The sequence below is a fragment of the Chelon labrosus genome (genome assembly GCF_963514085.1).
Source record: "Chelon labrosus genome assembly, chromosome: 4".
NCBI classification, from domain to species: domain Eukaryota; kingdom Metazoa; phylum Chordata; class Actinopteri; order Mugiliformes; family Mugilidae; genus Chelon; species Chelon labrosus.
Window position 1 is genome coordinate 5,730,022 of NC_140340.1, and position 17,512 is coordinate 5,747,533.

Genomic DNA, 17,512 nt, shown 5'->3' on the forward strand with positions numbered 1-17,512 from the left:
CAGATGTCACGAATGACAAAACCAAAAAATTAAAAACTCTGTTTCTTTCTGCTGTGATGACGTGATTGTAACTGCAGACTGAAATGTTTTCATAGGGAAGTGTGTGTTTCAAAATTAGTTCCAACCACGATGACTAGGGCAAATTACTTTTAAAACGACAGGCCGGTGATTTTAAAGTGTCTGGAAAACAGCCTGAACAAGACATGTTCTCGAGCGTCACCCGCAGATGAAGATTTGTGTCACGACACGTGAGCAGCGAGCTCGTGTCCTTCAATCTGGTCAACGAGGCGAAGAAAGGCACAGTACGACGACAATGTAACACCAACATCACGTTTAAATAAAGCATAAATAGTTTTTTTAGTGTCGGGTTTGCAGTTGGATGTGGTCATGAAAGGGGAAAACATAAACAACCTATCCACTTCGGTAATCTCTTACTTAAAATCGTGGCAGTGACGCTTGAAAGCCTTTCCACCTGCGGGTTTCCTCGCAGCTTTGAGAGAAATGTGCAGGTCATTAGTGTCTTCTAGAAAATGGTTTAATATAATCAGAGTATCTGGCAGGTATCAGTGCAACAGAAGCAGTCGTAGAAAAGGAAAAACAAACAATTCACCACCTCACACGGCTTTCACACAAATAAAGGCCTTCATTTTCCACTTTACTTATTCAGTTTCCTTCCAAAGAACACGAGGTCTCCTGGGATCACACACACACACACAATAACACACGCACACACACAGATCTGTTCATTTCACCCCCCCCTCCCCTCCCGTTAAAAACCAAAGTGCATTTCTAAGTCACGGACAGTCCCTCCAACTTGGACCTGGTTTTTGAGTTTGGTCTGCACTTTAGTTCACACTGTAAAAAGCAATTTATAGTCCAGAATGGAAACAACTTGCCAAATGTAAGGTTTGTAAGGGAGTCATTTCACTGCAAGAGGTGCTTTTAGAACAAAACATCCAATAAACGTCATATTTATTTATTTATTTTTAAATATATATATATAATCTTTGTTAAAGTGCTTAAAAGGGGAACGTTTTCATGTTTCATCTTGCCCGACAACAATATGTGCATTGGATTTGAATCCTGAATTTTGGCGCAAGATGTGGCTGTGGCAGAAAAAGTGCATCGGCTCTTCATCATTTTAAGAACATATAAATTAGCTTTTCATTAATGATGATACATGCAAACTGTGCGTGTTTGCATGTATCAGTTTCATGCCATCAGTGACCTCTTCAACACGTGTGCAGACCAAACCCAGTCAGGTCCTTGTCTCAGTGTAAAAAAACAAAACAAAAAAAAGCTCGAGGTGAAGCAGGTTGTCCATCTTTTATCCTCAGTCGAGGATGTGCTCTCCACGGACAATGTGTGAAGAAAATTCATAGCGGTCCTGGCTGCGATGGCCACAGATGTTACACTCAAAAGGCTGGCGAAAACCATGGCAGCCCATGTGGATGGTGAACATGACGTGGTCTAAGAAAAGCACGCGGCAGTGCTCGCAGCGGAAAGAACGCACGGCCCGGCCCTCCCCGTCGACAACCCGAAAGGCCTCCCTGGAGGTGGAGGAGGGCGCTGTAGGTGAGCTGGGCGTGGGAGCGATGGCGGGAGGTGGGAGGGCAGAATGGCCCACGTCCTCCCGGTCTTTGGCATGGCCGGGGCTGTGTCGGTCCCGACTCCTGTGATGTGAAATGGGAGCGGGTGCAGCGTGGTGGTTGTTGGAGTGGAGAAGGTGATGGCCGTTGTTGCTGTGCAAGGTTGGAGTCGGAGCAGTACTGTTGCATGGCTCGTCTGGCATGCTTTCAGTGTCTGTCGAGTCCTGGCAACCATTGCTCGGCGACGGTGCGTGACTTCGCCCGGCAGGCAGGTCTTCATGACCCTCTGCTGCCTCCCTACCCCCAACACCCAGCCCAGCTCCTGTCCCTGTGCAATCCAGTCTTGGGCCTAGAGCAACGGGATGGTGAGTGGAGCTGTGGACTGGCCTGAGTTCTGACAAACATGAAGGGTGAGTGGTGGGAAGGTGTAGGGGCCTCAGTGTGTCTGATACCCCTCCTCCTCCTCCTCCATTACCTGCTACACCTGCGTATTCCCCTCCCAGACCAGTGAAGTGCGGCGCTTCGAGGTCCCCTGCGTGCATGTCCCCATCTTTATCCAAACCAGCAGTGAGCTCATAAGGTGCATCTGCAAGGCTGAGACGTATGTGCTTCTGCCCTGCAAAACAGAGAGTCACAATGTTATGATAGAGAACAACAGAAACCTGGGGAGGTGGTGGAACAGATTCTTAATTGGAAAGAAAGAAAAAAACAAAGCCAGCAAAGTTTTCTGGATCAAAATGATGACGTGTTGTGGTACAACACACGTTTTAGTGACTAGACCATACAGAGTGCAGTCTTTCTCGTAAGCTGCGTCAAATCATACACTTTGGATATATTAAAAATCCCCAAACCACAAAAGTCTGTCCTATTGCACGTTATCCCATTTTAAAGCAACGAATATTGCTTTGTGAGTTTCCTCAAAACCGTCCACACTGAGACATAATGCTCACCTACAAATTTTTGTGGTGTGGATCTCTTGCGTTTGGTGATGCTGTTGGCGAGCCGATCGATAAATGCCATCTTGTCTGAGGAGGGCTGCAGAAGAGAGTCTGGTATAAACTCTAGCTCTCTCATCTCCTCTCCTCCTGCGCGGAGTACAAACAAACTAACATTATTTGGGGGTTTTCTTATTAACCATACATATTTTTTTTTCTTCCCAAAAACGGTGGTTTAAATTACAATCTAAACCACCTTTTGGAAGTGATTATAAATCTGGGATTCTGTGCTTTACCTTGTTAAGGAGTTTGACTACATTTCTACGTTGGATGCTACTTACAAACCCGTTTGGAAGTTGATATCGATACAACACCAAATTGCACTGCTTAGTTTATCCAGTAGTGTCATGAAACACATACCTGAATTCTGCACACTGGGCGGCTGCTGCGACTCCAGACTCTGTAAGTAGCTGTGGCAGCGCTCACGGTGCTCCTCCAGCGTGCTCTGCTGCTTGTAACTACGGCCACAGTAATTGCACTTATATGGCTTCCCTACAGTTGGAGAGGACACTGCAGACGGAGAGGGACGATAACATTTTTTATTGGCATGGGAAAAATGTTTTTGAGAAAACACACACACACATACTTGCCAGGCTAGTCTTACCTGAATGCGTGCGAAGGTGGCCAGTAAGTGCATCTCGTCTTCGACAGGCGTAGCTGCAGAAGGGACATTTAAAGGGCTTCTCCCCGGAGTGTAGCTTGATGTGGCGGAGCAAGTTACCCTTTTGCGTAAAGGAGGCACCACACTGATTACATTGAAATGGTCGCTCACCTGTGGAGAGATAAAACCTGGTCAACCCAGCTTCTCCAAATACGCCAATAGTGTTTTGTTTCATTAAATCCATAACAACATTTGTTAAATTGCACGTACACCGGTGCATCAAAGTTTTCTTCTCCATTTCATCCTGATTGTGTAGCTTCATATGTTTACAAATGCAAGGTTCTGCATATTTAGTATTTTTATACAGGGGTTAGTCATATAGTCGGTTCTTTGTATGTCAGCAAGGGTACATGGTACATCTAATGTGTTTATTTACCAAAAAGCAAACACAACTTGTGTCTTCTCACTGTAAATATCATCTAAACTGGACAGATCAGTCACCTGTGTGGCTGCGTTTGTGCACCATGAGAACATTAGGCCCAATGCAGATCATTCCACAGATGTCACACTTGAGCTTTCCGTTTGGCAGTCTGGTGGCACCGGCCGGCATGGTTTCAGGATTGCCGAGCTCCCTGTAGCCTCCGACACCCTCAGACCCCTGCTCTGCACCCCCTTCCTCTACCCGCTCCCCTCTCTCGTCTTCAGTGCTGCGCCCCGGGTCTTCATCGCTGTACAGCTCGACCTTAATGGAGTTAGCTAGAAGTAGAAAAAAATGAAGAACGCTTAAATTAAATCATTTGTTGATGTTGCTGATGAGACAGAGACAACAGCATCAGCATATGGGTAGCACTGCCCCGGCAACCAAAATATGTGCACATCTTTTAAAGTGTACAATTAAAATATGTGCACGTATCATACATATATCATTATCATACTAATAAAGATGCCTAATCTCACTGACCACTGAGCGAGCGACTGGGAGAGTTCTCCTTGCTGTTTGGGGTGCTCACTGTTGGACCGCCAAGGGCCCCAGAAAAGTCTCTTTCCATTGAAGAGTCTCCACTAGCTGCAATCAAAAGAAATGGGGGGAAAAAAGCAAAATATTTAATTTGAAAATCACAGCAACGTTAGAAAGTAAACATCTCTCTGGGTAAATAAACAAAGTTTTACCTGATATGTAAGACCGGCCATTGCAGTCATCAACATCCATGCTAGTTCAAGCTGAATACTGAAAAGACATTTAAATCAGAAGTGTCACAGCGTCTCACAGCATAAATAAAACCACATCTACAGCCTCCACTGATGTAGCAGTTCAATATTACAGGTTCAGGTCAAGTTTCACATCACATCATAAAATAAAACCACATGACAAGTTAACTTGATGTGAATAAAAATGTCTGACAATTAGAATATATAATTCTCTTTAAATTATCAGAGGGAACAGATGACTAAACGCTAGCATGAAGCCTCGCTAACTATAACGCACTACTGCTAACTTGTTGGTGTGTGGCAAGCTAGTTAGGCCAAACATTATGGACTGCACATATATTTAATTTATAATTAGTCACTGGCTTAATCAGTAATGTTAAATGCGCGTTGGTTAATAAATAGCACCAGAAAACAATTAACTATAAGCTGAGTTAGCGCCTCAACAGCCACACGCCTGACCCACAATTAACAATTAAAATGAGCCATAACAAAATTGCTAAAGTAACCTAAAGTTGAGGTAATCTAACGTCAGGTCCATTTGAGACGAACAGATCTGAAATCTAGAGGTAATACAGAAAGACAGCGGTGGCAACGTTTACATAACGGTGGCGTTGAGGCAAGTTTAAGGCCTTGGTGGCTAACGTTAGCTTACTGCATGTGATGGAAATTACCGTTGGCCAAGTTAGCTAAACTCAACACTACAACATTACAACAATTTGCCATCGTCGACGGCTTGAGAAAAAGCATGGAGCAAAGTTACAACTTCGTAATACATGCGACGACTCCGCTAAACAGTGTTGACATGTGACATTAACGGACTGACTATGGCTAAATTGGACATTCAAGAAATCCTCGGCGTCGTGTTTGAAGCTAGCATAACAAACCACGGCTAGCCCGGAGTGCCTTCAGCTAGCTTAGCCGCCACAGCCAATGTTTCCTAAACGGTTGCTATGGCAGCCACCGCCACCCAAAATGCTACGGCTAGCCAGCTTAGCGGTTAGCCTGCTAGCTTTGCTCTCCTTGAAGCCTGAAAGCTGACTTTTGTTAAAAACAACACAGCGGAGTCGGACAACTACAAGTGCTTTTGCAGGTGCCTGGTTCTCTGGCACCTGTTGTATTACCTGTCCCTGTCAGGGCCGTTTCACTGAGGTTAATCTGTATTTTCATGTGCCTGTTTTTATGACGGCTGCATCTCCCGGCAGGGGTTTACCTCCAGCTCCAAATCATTTCCGGGTTGGAGCCTAAATGTACCCAGCTGCCCATCAACCACCAGCAGTAACTGGGCTTTCATGACTCAGAAATAGGCATTTTGAAACTATTTAAAACCGCCATGGGACGTGGATACACATCAACAAACAGAAACAACAGAAATATTTTCAGCACAACCACATTTTCTGTTATGAATGAGCCAAATGTTTCAGATTTATTTTGTTTTCCCAACAAAAGTCTCATGTACAACATTTTGACTGGTTGAGTCAAAATATACAATGGTTCATTTAAATCCACGCTAACTGCTGTCTAATTAAGATACTTGTTCATTGGGGTATATGTCTAGATCCAGTCTCATACTCTTTATTGATTTCAAGACTAATTTCTGACTCTACAGACTCAGTGATGAATTAATTTATATAGGCAGACATCCATCCATCCATCCGTCTTAATCAGAATACTCTTTATTTCAGGTTTGAAGTGAATGAATGCATTAAATTGGCAGAAAGCACTAAAGAAATTCAACAGTTTGCAGCAAAGCAGTTCGTAATGTGAGATTTTTTATTCATCTCTCTATCATCTCTAAAACCTGTGTCTTATGTACAATTTCTCACTCTGTACTGTACACTGGGCGGCACAGTGGCGAGGTGGTTAGCCTCACAGCAAGAAGGTCACCGGTTCGAATCCATGGGCCGGCTGGCCTTTCTGTGTGGAGTTTGCATGTTCTCCCTGTGTCTGCGTGGGTTCTCTCCAGGTACTCCGGCTTCCTCCCACCGTCCACAGACATGCTGGTTAGGTTAATTGGTGATTCTAAATTGGCCGTAGGTGTGTGTGTGAGTGAGTGTGAATGGTTGTCTGTCTCTGTGTGTGGCCCTGCGATGGACTGGCGACCTGTCCAGGGTGTACCCCTGCCTCTCGCCCGATGTCAGCTGGGATAGGCTCCAGCAGACCCCCGTGACCCTTAACAGGAATAACCGGGTATAGAAGATGAATGAATGAATGAATGAATATACTGTACACAATATATATATATCTCAATATTACCACATATCTTCATATGCATATCATTGCATATATATATATATATATATATATATATATATATATATATATATATATATATATATATATTAGTATATTATACATTTACACTTTGTATATTTCTATGTATACTTTTGTATATTATTCTTTGACATTTCATCTAAGCTACTCATATAGTTTTTAATGAAGTTCACTGTCATGGGTTACATTATATGCAAAAAGGTTGCGTGAAACTAATCCGCTCTAATAAACAGTCCTGCATTAAATTCAGCTTGATTGTGTTATTATGTTGAAACGGGATAAGGAACTGTACGACCATTTTGGAGGATGTAGTTTGTGGTGCTGTTAAACAGTACTGAGTTAAACACTAAAATGTTTCTGTTATGGATCCTAGCCCACTGACTAAAATGGGGTTGTCAAAATAATAGAAACACACGTTGGTACAACGAAACCTCCAAAATGAAAACACAGTGGAATCAACAGCTTTCTCAGTTATTTAGTCCCGACTACTGCAACTCCCTTTTATTTGGTTTACCTGACAAACCCATCCATAAGGTACAACTGGTTCAAAACTACGCCGCACGAATCATCACTAGAACCTCCTCCATAAGTAACATAACACCGGTCCTGCAGCAACTCCACTGGCTTCCTGTCAAATTCCGTATCAACTACAAAATCCTACTTCTCACCTTCAAGGCATTAAACAACCTCGCCCCTCAGTACCTCACTAACCTGCCCGCACTCTTAGGTCATCCTCATCACAACAACTCACCATCCCACCTGCTCGCTTGACCACCATGGGGTCCAGAGCCTTCTCCCATTCAGCCCCCTGCCTGTGGAACGCCCTCCCGGAACACTTAAAAAATTCAGACTCAGTCACCACCTTCAAATCTCAGCTCAAAACTTATTTATTCAGACAGGCCTACTCCATTCCATAGTCTCACTTCTATCTCCCATCCTATCTGTCATTTGTATGTAACTATATGTTCTATATTATGCTTGTGTGTACTTTAATTGTGTTTATTTCGTGTATTTGAATTGTGTTTTATTTTAAACAATTTTGTGCGGTGACCTTGAGTGTCGTGAAAGGCGCCTATAAATAAAATGTATTATTATTATTATTATTTTAATTTAATGCTAAATACAATAACTTTCTTGAACTTTTCAATCCTAATGTATTACAATAAAGCACTTTGTTTGTTAATTAATGCACACCTTCTTAATCCACAATTTACACAGTGCAGTTTACTCTCCTCTATTTACATTTCTGTATATGACTTTATTGTTCAATTTTCCCGACTTATCTGTATTGTACTGATAACCAGAACAAATTCCTCATATGTGTGAACGCGCAACGATGAAGATAATTCTGAAGCTAAGATTTAGAGCAGAACTGTTATCAGCTAATATTTGTGGGTTGCTGTGCTGTAGTGGTTAGAGATGCAGCTTGGGGTCACAGGTTCGCATCCCTCCACGTCCACGGCTTAGGTGCCTTGAGCAAGCATGTAATCCCCCCCCCAAAAAAAATTGCTCCGGGAGCTACACAAGCGGCAGCCCACTTCATCTCATCCACTACACCAGACAATAGAGGGACAGCGGAGTTCATTCTCCAACAGATTGATCCAGCTCCACTCCCACAGTGAACTCTACAGCAGTGTTTTTCAACCACTGTGCCGTGGGAAATTATCCATTTCACCTAATTGATCTAAAAAACATTTTTTGAAAACGAATGAATTATAATCTGCAAATAATATGCCACTGTCGAGTGTCTGTATATATACATATATATATATACATAGATAGATAGATAGATAGATAGATAGATAAGACATTTTTATTTGTGTTTATTTGATTCCTATTCAAGACACTTTGTTATTTTTGGCTACAGAGTTTCATTTTTTTTTTAACATTTCCGGTTGGTGGTGTGCCTTGTGATTTTTTTCAATGAAAAAAATGTACCTTGGCTCAAAAAAGGTTGAAAAACACTGCACTACAGGACTTATGTCGTATCATTCTCAGTCCAGCTGTAAAACAACTCACCTTTATGTAACAGATAACTCACTATTGCACCTTACTATCATTCCTATGTATATTTATTTATTTTATTTGTTTATTTATTTGATAGGGACAATGCTCATTAATCAACAGACAAGCTACTTGCTGTAAACAAGCCAGAGTTAGCTACAAGTGCTAGTTTCCATCTGTTGTCCCTAGCCAGATCTTAACAGGCACCCTAAAGTGCAAAAGTCGATAATCCAATCCAATCCAATCCACTTTATTTGTATAGCACATTTTTAAAACAACGAGGTTACCAAAGTGCTGCACAACAGATACACAACAGTAAAATAAAGAAAGTAAAAGTTAATACAATAAATTAAAAACATATGAAAGCAATAAGAAAACCATAAGATCTGAATAAAACACTGAAAAACACAAAATTACAGTAAAAAGACAGACAGAGGCCACACGATTCTCATGCTATATTAAAAGCCAGGGAATAAAAATGAGTTTTTAGGTGAGATTTAAAAGTATCCAGGGTGGGGGCCATTTTGACATGGGTGGGTAGCTCATTCCATAACTTAGGAGCTACCACTGAAAAAGCACGGTCCCCCCTGGCCTTTTGCCTACTTTTTGGCACAACAATACGCAGTTTATCAGCAGATCTCAATGCTCTCGGTGGGGTATAGACATGTATAAGGTCGGCGATAAATGTACAGAATTACAGAAGAATAACAAAGTAAGATAAGTAAGAATATATATCATATATATTCTTCCGTCTCTATTTCCTGTACATTTGTTATTCTTCTGTAATTCTGTACATTTCTGTAGGGTCCCTGACTAGCTCCTTCAGCAGCAGACTGTTACACCCTCGGTGTAAGAAGGAGCGGTTCCGCAAGTTCTTCATCCCGACCACTATCAGGCTTTACAACACCTGCATTGCCAGAAATCATGTGGTTATAGTCACTGTCACTGTTCACCCCTTGCAATATTATATTATTTATATCACTTCACTTACTTTGAAATATTTTTAATATAATTTTTCAGGTCACATTACACTGCAATATTTTAGTTTTCTTATCTTGTATAAAAACCTTGCACTTGTTATTTATATTTATTTTTTACCACTTACTTTGCAATATTTCTTACAACAGTACTGTTTGTATATTTGTGTCTTATTTTCCTTTGTTGATTGTTTATTCCTTGTTATTGTGTTTCTGCCTTTCTATTTTTCAGATTCCGTGGTGTATATTACACTTTCTGCTGCTGTAACGGGTGAATTTCCCCGTTGTGGGATAAATAAAGTATAATCTAATCTAATCTAATCTAAACTGCTGTGACCAAGCAGTTTCCCATGTGGAGCAATAAAGTCTATTCGTCTATACACTACTAATGTCTCGTTAAACTATGTATAATCACACATGTTCACCTACGGGACATCAAAGTTTCACCAGGAATTTGCTCCTGAAGGTCAGTCTGGAAAAGTCTAAACGGCCAGTGCGGCCAGGAACATGCTGGGACTTACAAGAGTGACCTCTGCTGTACAAATTGTCCTGAATGGGGCGTCCATGTCACTTCTGACGTACAGGCTGGTTTTACGACGGTGTGCTTACCCAATGTCAGTTTCCGTCAGTTTGACTCGCGGATCGTAACCGCGTTGATCGAGCTTCTTTTTTTTGTTTGTTTGTTTGTTTCCAGTTTCAGTTGAAACGACAAACTCTTCATCTCAATTCACCTCTCGATATCGATGACTGTACCAGAGACATAAATAGTAGATTTTTTATTTTTTTTCCTTTGGCGTTTGTTGTTGTTAAACTTTGAGGTTCCAGCTCGAGGCCCAGCGAAGAGCTCGAGCTCGAGCGGCAGCGGCGGCGGCTCCGAAAAGTTTGTTGTTGTCACGTGACGCGAGACGAATGTGGCGATAAAAGTTTGTTTAGATAGTAAAACTAGGTGGCGTACTACATTTTCAAACCCTACTGAACACGGTTTCACCGCAATGCCGCAACCAAAATACCGAAAGATCGCCGTAATCGGTTACCGGTCCGTAGGTGAGTACTACATTTTCGAGCTCGTGCACAGCTAACGTTAGTCGAGCTAGCTGGCTAACGGGCTAACGTCCTCCTGGCTTTGTTGTCATCTTCAGCCCACCCCACAGACAACAACACTAACGCTAGCTCACCTCTGTTATATGGGTTTACCGCGCGGTTTATTAAGTACACGTTACTACATTTAACACTGTCTAACACTGTTAACCACACATTACTAAAATGTGAAATGATAATAAAGTTAGCTTAGCCGGTTGTATGCTGGTTTAGTGCCAAATGATGTGTGTGCATCGAAACTTGTTGCCTAGCATGTGAGTCATAACACGTATATACTGTGTACACACACACACACACGCCTGGTATGGTCCGTGTTACTCCGGATTATGTCACACATCAGACTAGATTAGATTGAACTTTATTGTCATTACACATGTCCAAAGGCAGTTAGCATCCAACCAGAAGTGCAGAACCACTAAGTGCTTTTGGATAATATGGATAATTCATGCTAATTAAAGTAAAGCAGACCGTTTTCCAGCGTACACAATGACTGTAGACATCAACATATGTTCAGATATGGCAGCAGGATATTTACTGGTTTAATAGAAGCTATGGCAAGTGGTCATATCTGTATTTATCCTTTTAAATACGCTTCTGTTTGCTCTTTAATGAAGATAAAGTAGGCTACTTTCTTTAAATATATACATGTCCAAATCAGAATTAATTTTATTTGGCCATTAATACACACACATATACAGGGAATTTGTCTGCATTTGCACCTTGCTCTCACTGTACTTATATATATAGAGTGTAGGTATCATAAGGAAGAAGGATATCAAGGAGCATATATAGCCTACGTTGTTTTTTGTTTGTTTGTTTGTTTATTGAGGATCCCCATTAGCCGACGCACAAACGCCAGGCTAGTCTTCCTGGGGTCCTTTTCAAAAGTTCAAAGTAAAATAACATTACACAGAACTAGTTACTGAACATACGCAGATCCAGTTACAATAAAAGAAAGGAAAAAGAAATTCTCAACCTGATAACTTGAAAGATTAACTCTTAAGTCTAAAAAGTGACTTTACATGTTTCTTAAATGCTTTTTTTTACTGGGAATAGTCCTAATATTTAAATGAAGAGTATTCCATAATGAAATGCCTCTGTATACAACAGTGCTTTTCATTGAATTAGTTCTTGGTCGTGGTAATGCAAGTAGACCTTGAGTTGAGGTTCTGGTCCTGTAGTGGTGAACATCAGCATTATAACCAATCTGCTTAAAAAGAGCTGTAGGATACTTGTTATGAATAATGTTTCGAATAAATAACAATAAACTGCTGGATAATCTATGAATAACCTTCAGCCATCCAAGACAAGAATGCATACGGTCCACACTCGATCTATAAGAACAATCAAGAGTAAGTCTAGCTGCCCTATTTTGAGCTGTTTGTAATTTTGTAAGCTCAACCTTGGGTGCAGAAGCCCAAATAACTGACCTACGTTGTGATGTGATGGGACTTTTCTATACAAGATAACGTTTGTGTGTAAATGTGCTCTACAAGTGTATGTATATATATATGTATATATATATATAGCATTATTTACAGAGAAGTATTTCAGCAAATATTTGTGGGAAGCTGTACGCTGTATATTGTACATTGCAAGAAATCTGTCATGTGCATGATCAAAAAGAAAATATGTAAAAGCTTTCGACTCAGCACTGATAAATTGAATTTGGATACGGACGGAAATTGTGCCGGAAAGAAAACTCATACCACCGTAGATACACGGTCAGAAACTTTGATAGCTCTTTGGAGTTTAGTGTATTTATCACATGTCTACCCCAAGAACACAAATCCTTTTTCTGTCCTTTCCTCTTTGCGTCACGAACGGAAAATAGATTTTACGGTGAAATGGCAGTTAACAGAATTTGCGATCTTATCTGAATACCAAGGACATGGCCTGTTTTAACGGGTATCAGAATAATCAGTATGTGATAAAGGTATGATAAATAAAAATATTAAATTGCTGGGACTGATAACAGAAATCCCTGATCAGGTCACGATATTTGCGGTAATGACAATGCAGTGGGTTAAAGAGTTTTCAAGCTTTCAGTGATGTTTTTAAACATTTTTACATTTCTCCTCCTTGCACAGGAAAGTCATCTCTTACAATACAGTTTGTGGAAGGACAGTTTGTTGACTCCTACGACCCCACCATCGAAAACAGTGAGTGTAATCTTTAAGCCTGTTTGTGACATTTTGCAGCAAAGAACATCGTGGTGGTTTTGGTTCACTGTAAGAATCGTAAAACTATCGTCCATCCTTCTCCCCAGCCTTTAACAAAATGGTCAGCGTGAATGGTCAAGACTTCAATCTTCAGCTAGTTGATACAGCTGGGCAAGTAAGTAGTTAATCCACTCTTATGACGGACATTGGCCTTTTTTAATTTAACCTTGCAGATATTATGACAGTAAAACACCTTGAATCCTTGAATTATGACAAGGACTCAGCTATATTAAAGGAACAGTATGTAGGATTGTGGCCAAAACTGGTACTGCAGTCACTTTCAAAATACTGTAGAATGGTGTATCCCCTCCAACCTCCCCCCTGACTCGAGGTTGCCAGGTTACCGAGGTAACGTTAGGCTACTCAATACGTCTCAGTTACGTTTCACATTGCCGTAATCGACGTGCTAATGTTGTTTTCCTCGGCGTTTCAGCATAATGACAGAGAAACGGGCTCATAATGCTAATGCTAATGTTAGCAATGACGACTCGCCGTTTTTATTTCCCAAACAATTCCTTACCTTTTCAATTCGATGACCCACCTCCTCTGTATATGCGCTAACGTAACGTTACTTTGCACGAACATGCATAACTTTGTTCGACTGTCGTGAATATTTTAAATGTCCATTTACATTATGTACAAGTAAGTTAGCCAGGAGAAAATTAGCAACGTTGGCGTCTGTCTTCAAATTCTTCTCCGTTTTCAGCCGTCTCCATCTTTCAAAGGCATCTCCTATACAAATCCTTGTTTTATTTCGGACTTTGTCACGACGTAGTTCGGATTCATAACGAGGTCTTTTAGGTTTAGTAACGTTATACATGTTTTATCCGACACGTTCGTAGCTGCAGCTGTGGTAACTAGAGCAGAGCTGGCAACCCGGAAGACGAAACTCTACTGACTTCGTGATTGGTAGATAGCTGGAGGGTGGCGCCTCAGGCCAAAACACAACATGACAACATCAACATCAGTTGAGGGCTGCAACTTTCACTTTTAAATGACAGTATCCTGGCCGGACCACTGTTGTCAGTGATATAAGTATTTGAAATGAACATGATTTCTTCATGTCTAGTGACATATCAGGGCCATTTTATGATTAATTGAAATACATTTCTTACATACTGTTCCTTTAACTTGAAGTACAGTTTTTTTTTAGAAGCTGCACTCTTGTGTCTCAGTTTTTTAAATAATATTTTGTATTTGTCACACCCAGTGAGATTACAATGCTTATTCTCTGTTTGTAGGACGAGTACTCAATTTTTCCACAATCCCACTCAATGGACATTCATGGCTATGTCCTTGTCTATTCAGTGACTTCCATGAAAAGGTGAGTGGATGGTTGTGTTCTCATCTGTGTGTAGTCTATCCTCATATATTCATTATAAAACTGAAGTGTGTTGATTAATGCGTTGACCCCCAAATGCAGGAGTGCAATCCAGACAAGTACTAGCAGCCTCGCTGCAGTTATACATTCAGCTCTATAAGTTCCTGCTTGATCACTGCTTTAACGGATTACGCTTAAGTGTATATTCTTGAACTCACTGGCTGATAATTACTTTGATGTCTGTCTCTATGTTCAGTTTTGAAGTTGTGCAGGTTCTACATGACAAGCTGCTAGACATGGTTGGGAAAATTCAGTAAGTTTAGATGATTCTTTAAACTTACTTCTTTCTAAAATTATCTTATTTCCTTTGAGTTTTTTTTCAACCAGGCTATTTTCTTTTTAGGGTCCCAACTGTTCTTGTAGGGAACAAAAAAGATCTTCACATGGAAAGGTAATAAAGATGAATGGAAGTCTTTAACTGCCATCATATAAAACACTCATAATTAAAGATACTTTAATGATAAATGTAGCCCTCTGTTGTTTTGTCCGTTTCAGAATAGGTCTTGTGTTGCTCTTGTATATATCTTTGTTTCAAATCTTTTGAAAAGAGCAAAAACAATCAGTTGCTTGTGTAAACGATGCTTGATGACTTATTCGTCTTGTATATTACAAAGACGGTACAACATTGCATATCACATAAAATAGGTTTTCTATATCCAGGAAGTAAAATACTGTTTTCCTTTTTTGTCTCAGAGTTATCAAGCCAGAGGAGGGAAAAAAACTTGCTGATTCCTGGGGTGCTGCGTTCATGGAGTCCTCAGCCAAGGAGAATGAGGTAATGACAGATTAGGATGCCAACTCATCGGCGCGGCCCACGTTGTATCTGTGGCGCGGACTCACACTCTGCTAACAATATTCTTGCAACGCAGACTGCTGTGGAGGTTTTCAAGCGGATCATTTTGGAGATGGAGAAGGCTGATGGAAATGCGCCGCCAGAGGAGAAGAAGTGTGCTGTGATGTAAAAGTGTTTCCAGGACATCAGTAAGTGGATTTACTGAAGACAGGAGGCACAACTTCACCAGCCTGCCAACCGTGACCTCATCAGCACCAAGACACTGCAGTGGAACTTTTCAACTCCGTTGTGATACCAGATTGATTTACATTGCAAAGCAACCGCTCAGACAGTTGATAAACTATCACTAATTGTAATCACAGGGAGAGGTTTGTAAGATTAATTTCTGTTTTAAACATGGAAGCACCTTCAGTGAACACTTTCTTTAAATATTGAAATGTAATCCATGACGAGGAATAATACTGACATTGAATTCAGTCACATGCTAAGAAAAATAATAGGATTGCCAAAATAATTGGTCAAAATTGATTGCATTATCGTTTTTTTTCTGATGTTTGGGACATAATTGACTTCTGTCTCAAATATTTGAGTTATAAACAGTGAGAACTGGTTAATAACCTTTTCTGAGGATTACTTCATCAGATCTATTTTACAGCCATGCAGAGTCACAGTTCACATTGCTTTAAATGTGGTGTTCAAGTGTCACTATTTCTCACAATTTCCCCTCAGCGCACGAAATCTCACTGTGTTCTCACAGTTCTCATTGTAGTTTTTTATCAACCCATCTTCAGGTACCGTTTACCAGTGAACTGTGGAGCTGCGTCTTCATGACGGAGGAGTCTTACTGTATATTTAACAACACATATTTTTTTTTAGCTCTTCTGCTAAGCAGATAGACCTTGGTTGTTTCTACAGTTTCCTTTCTTCTTATTAACTGTAATAAAGATGTTATGGACAGCACAATTTTAGTGTAGGTTGGAATTGATCTTTGCTAATTACCTGTTATGGCCTTATAGAATCTTAGAATTTGGTTTGGTACTATTGGTTATACTCTGAGTGAGGTGCGCGCTCTCTTCAACATCCTTAGTCGACTACTTTCATATACGTGCGTTGTAATTATGAACCGTTTTTAAATTACATTTTAATATTGCCTTTGACAATTTAAGTGGCCAAAAAGCTAGGTTAGTAGTTTTTGAACTCATTGTCCTGATTTGATGGTTATTATAGGCTTGATAAAACTAAGCCAGTACTATATGACATGTTTTTCCATAGATCTTATCGCCTTACAAAGACATGACAGACAGTGGATTTTCCTCCACAGACCCCATCTTAATCCTGTAGAGGGTGATTATAATTTTATCAAGTGCTTTGCTGAGTAAATAGTTGATTGATGAAGGTGGAACAGATGCTGGTGACGCTGTGTCTTGTGCCTTACAGTTGTTCAGACTCCCTCATCTAATTCTTTTCACGACTCAAGGTGCTTTATTTTATTTTATTTTATTTTTATTTTTTTCCTTCTGTTGACTTGACACCATGAGTGCAGGTGTTGTGCACCTGAACACCAATATTCCCTTGTGAGTCAATGTTGATTCAGAAATCTTGCTGTAAACAGTTTTGTATATAAATAAATCTGTTACTCATTTCACGTGTCTGCTGATTTTTGCTGCGTTATTTAGGTAACTGAACCTAATTTTATGTATTTAGCATATTTGCAAAGCATCAGAAGTGTTGCAGTTAGATAGAGGCGCGGTGGTTAGCACTGATGCCTCACAGCAAGAAGGTTCTGGGTTCGAATCCATGTGTGGAGTCTGCATGTTCTCCCTGTGTCTGCGTGGGTTCTCTCCAGGTACTCCAGCTTCCTGCCACCGTCCAAAGACACGCTGGTTAGGTTCACTGGTGATTCTAAATTGGCTGTAGGTGTGAGTGTGAATGGTTGTCTGTCTCGTCCGATAACAGCTGGGATAGGCTCAAACATAAAAAACTATGCACTAAGTCTACATTGGTAAATAACTGGGCATTGCATTGGCTCCATATGTGCACACATTAATTAATACAAATATAGTTTAAGACATAAGACATGTTTATTGATCCCACATATGGGAAATTAACTGAATAAGGGACTGAGTAGACTGTACTTCCTGAGGAAGCTTAGGCAGTAAGTTGCTGGAGATGTTCTACCAGACTGTTGTTGCGAGTGCCCTGTACTTTGCTGTGGTTTGTTGGGGGAGCAGCACCAGCAAAAAGGACACAAGTAGGGTCGACAAATTGATTCGAAAGACTGGTCATGTCATTGACAGTGAGTTGGAGACATTTGTCTCAGTGAGGGACAGGAGGACACTAGACAAACTGCTCTCCATCATGGACAATCATCC

The 17,512-nt window shown here is 40.7% G+C and overlaps 2 protein-coding genes across 7 annotated transcripts; one reads left to right on the forward strand and one right to left on the reverse strand.

Annotated features, from left to right (window-relative positions):
* Positions 1 to 1,287: 1,287 nt before the first annotated feature.
* LOC311487174 (zinc finger protein Eos-like) lies at positions 1,288 to 10,363 on the reverse strand. Of its 6 annotated transcripts, none has more exons than XM_084543340.1 (8): positions 10,256 to 10,363; positions 4,356 to 4,413; positions 4,147 to 4,251; positions 3,687 to 3,941; positions 3,189 to 3,356; positions 2,945 to 3,094; positions 2,540 to 2,674; positions 1,288 to 2,205 (listed from the first exon to the last, which is right to left on the reverse strand). In XM_084543340.1, exons 2-8 carry the CDS (start codon positions 4,393 to 4,395, stop codon positions 1,334 to 1,336), a joined length of 1,725 nt encoding a protein of 574 aa, XP_084399466.1. In that variant the 5' UTR covers positions 4,396 to 4,413; positions 10,256 to 10,363; the 3' UTR covers positions 1,288 to 1,333. The 6 variants fall into 6 exon arrangements, with proteins under 6 accessions (XP_084399466.1, XP_084399467.1, XP_084399469.1 ...); XM_084543341.1 differs by lacking the exon at positions 10,256 to 10,363 and adding an exon at positions 5,516 to 5,621; XM_084543343.1 differs by lacking the exon at positions 10,256 to 10,363 and having other exon boundaries at positions 1,288 to 1,938; positions 2,065 to 2,205; positions 4,356 to 5,509.
* On the forward strand, positions 10,264 to 16,782 carry rhebl1 (Ras homolog, mTORC1 binding like 1). The gene is made up of 9 exons (XM_084543346.1): positions 10,264 to 10,690; positions 12,835 to 12,906; positions 13,014 to 13,081; positions 14,208 to 14,290; positions 14,544 to 14,600; positions 14,691 to 14,738; positions 15,041 to 15,122; positions 15,217 to 15,328; positions 15,932 to 16,782. Exons 1-8 carry the CDS (start codon positions 10,639 to 10,641, stop codon positions 15,307 to 15,309), a joined length of 555 nt encoding a protein of 184 aa, XP_084399472.1. The 5' UTR covers positions 10,264 to 10,638; the 3' UTR covers positions 15,310 to 15,328; positions 15,932 to 16,782.
* Positions 16,783 to 17,512: the final 730 nt, after the last annotated feature.

What these genes read in the sequence shown, in the direction of transcription:
- rhebl1 (XM_084543346.1), top strand. Translation starts at nt 10,639, where the DNA reads ATGCCGCAACCAAAATACCGAAAGATCGCCGTAATCGGTTACCGGTCC. An exon ending in CGACCCCACCATCGAAAACA is followed by an intron (nt 12,907 to 13,013) that starts GTGAGTGTAATC and finishes CCTTCTCCCCAG; the next exon opens with CCTTTAACAAAATGGTCAGC. An exon ending in AAAGATCTTCACATGGAAAG is followed by an intron (nt 14,739 to 15,040) that starts GTAATAAAGATG and finishes TTTTTGTCTCAG; the next exon opens with AGTTATCAAGCCAGAGGAGG.
- LOC311487174 (XM_084543340.1), bottom strand. Translation starts at nt 4,395, where the DNA reads ATGGATGTTGATGACTGCAATGGCCGGTCTTACATATCAG. An exon ending in TCCCAGTCGCTCGCTCAGTG is followed by an intron (nt 3,942 to 4,146) that starts GTCAGTGAGATT and finishes TTCTACTTCTAG; the next exon opens with CTAACTCCATTAAGGTCGAG. An exon ending in GCACAAACGCAGCCACACAG is followed by an intron (nt 3,357 to 3,686) that starts GTGACTGATCTG and finishes ATCTCTCCACAG; the next exon opens with GTGAGCGACCATTTCAATGT.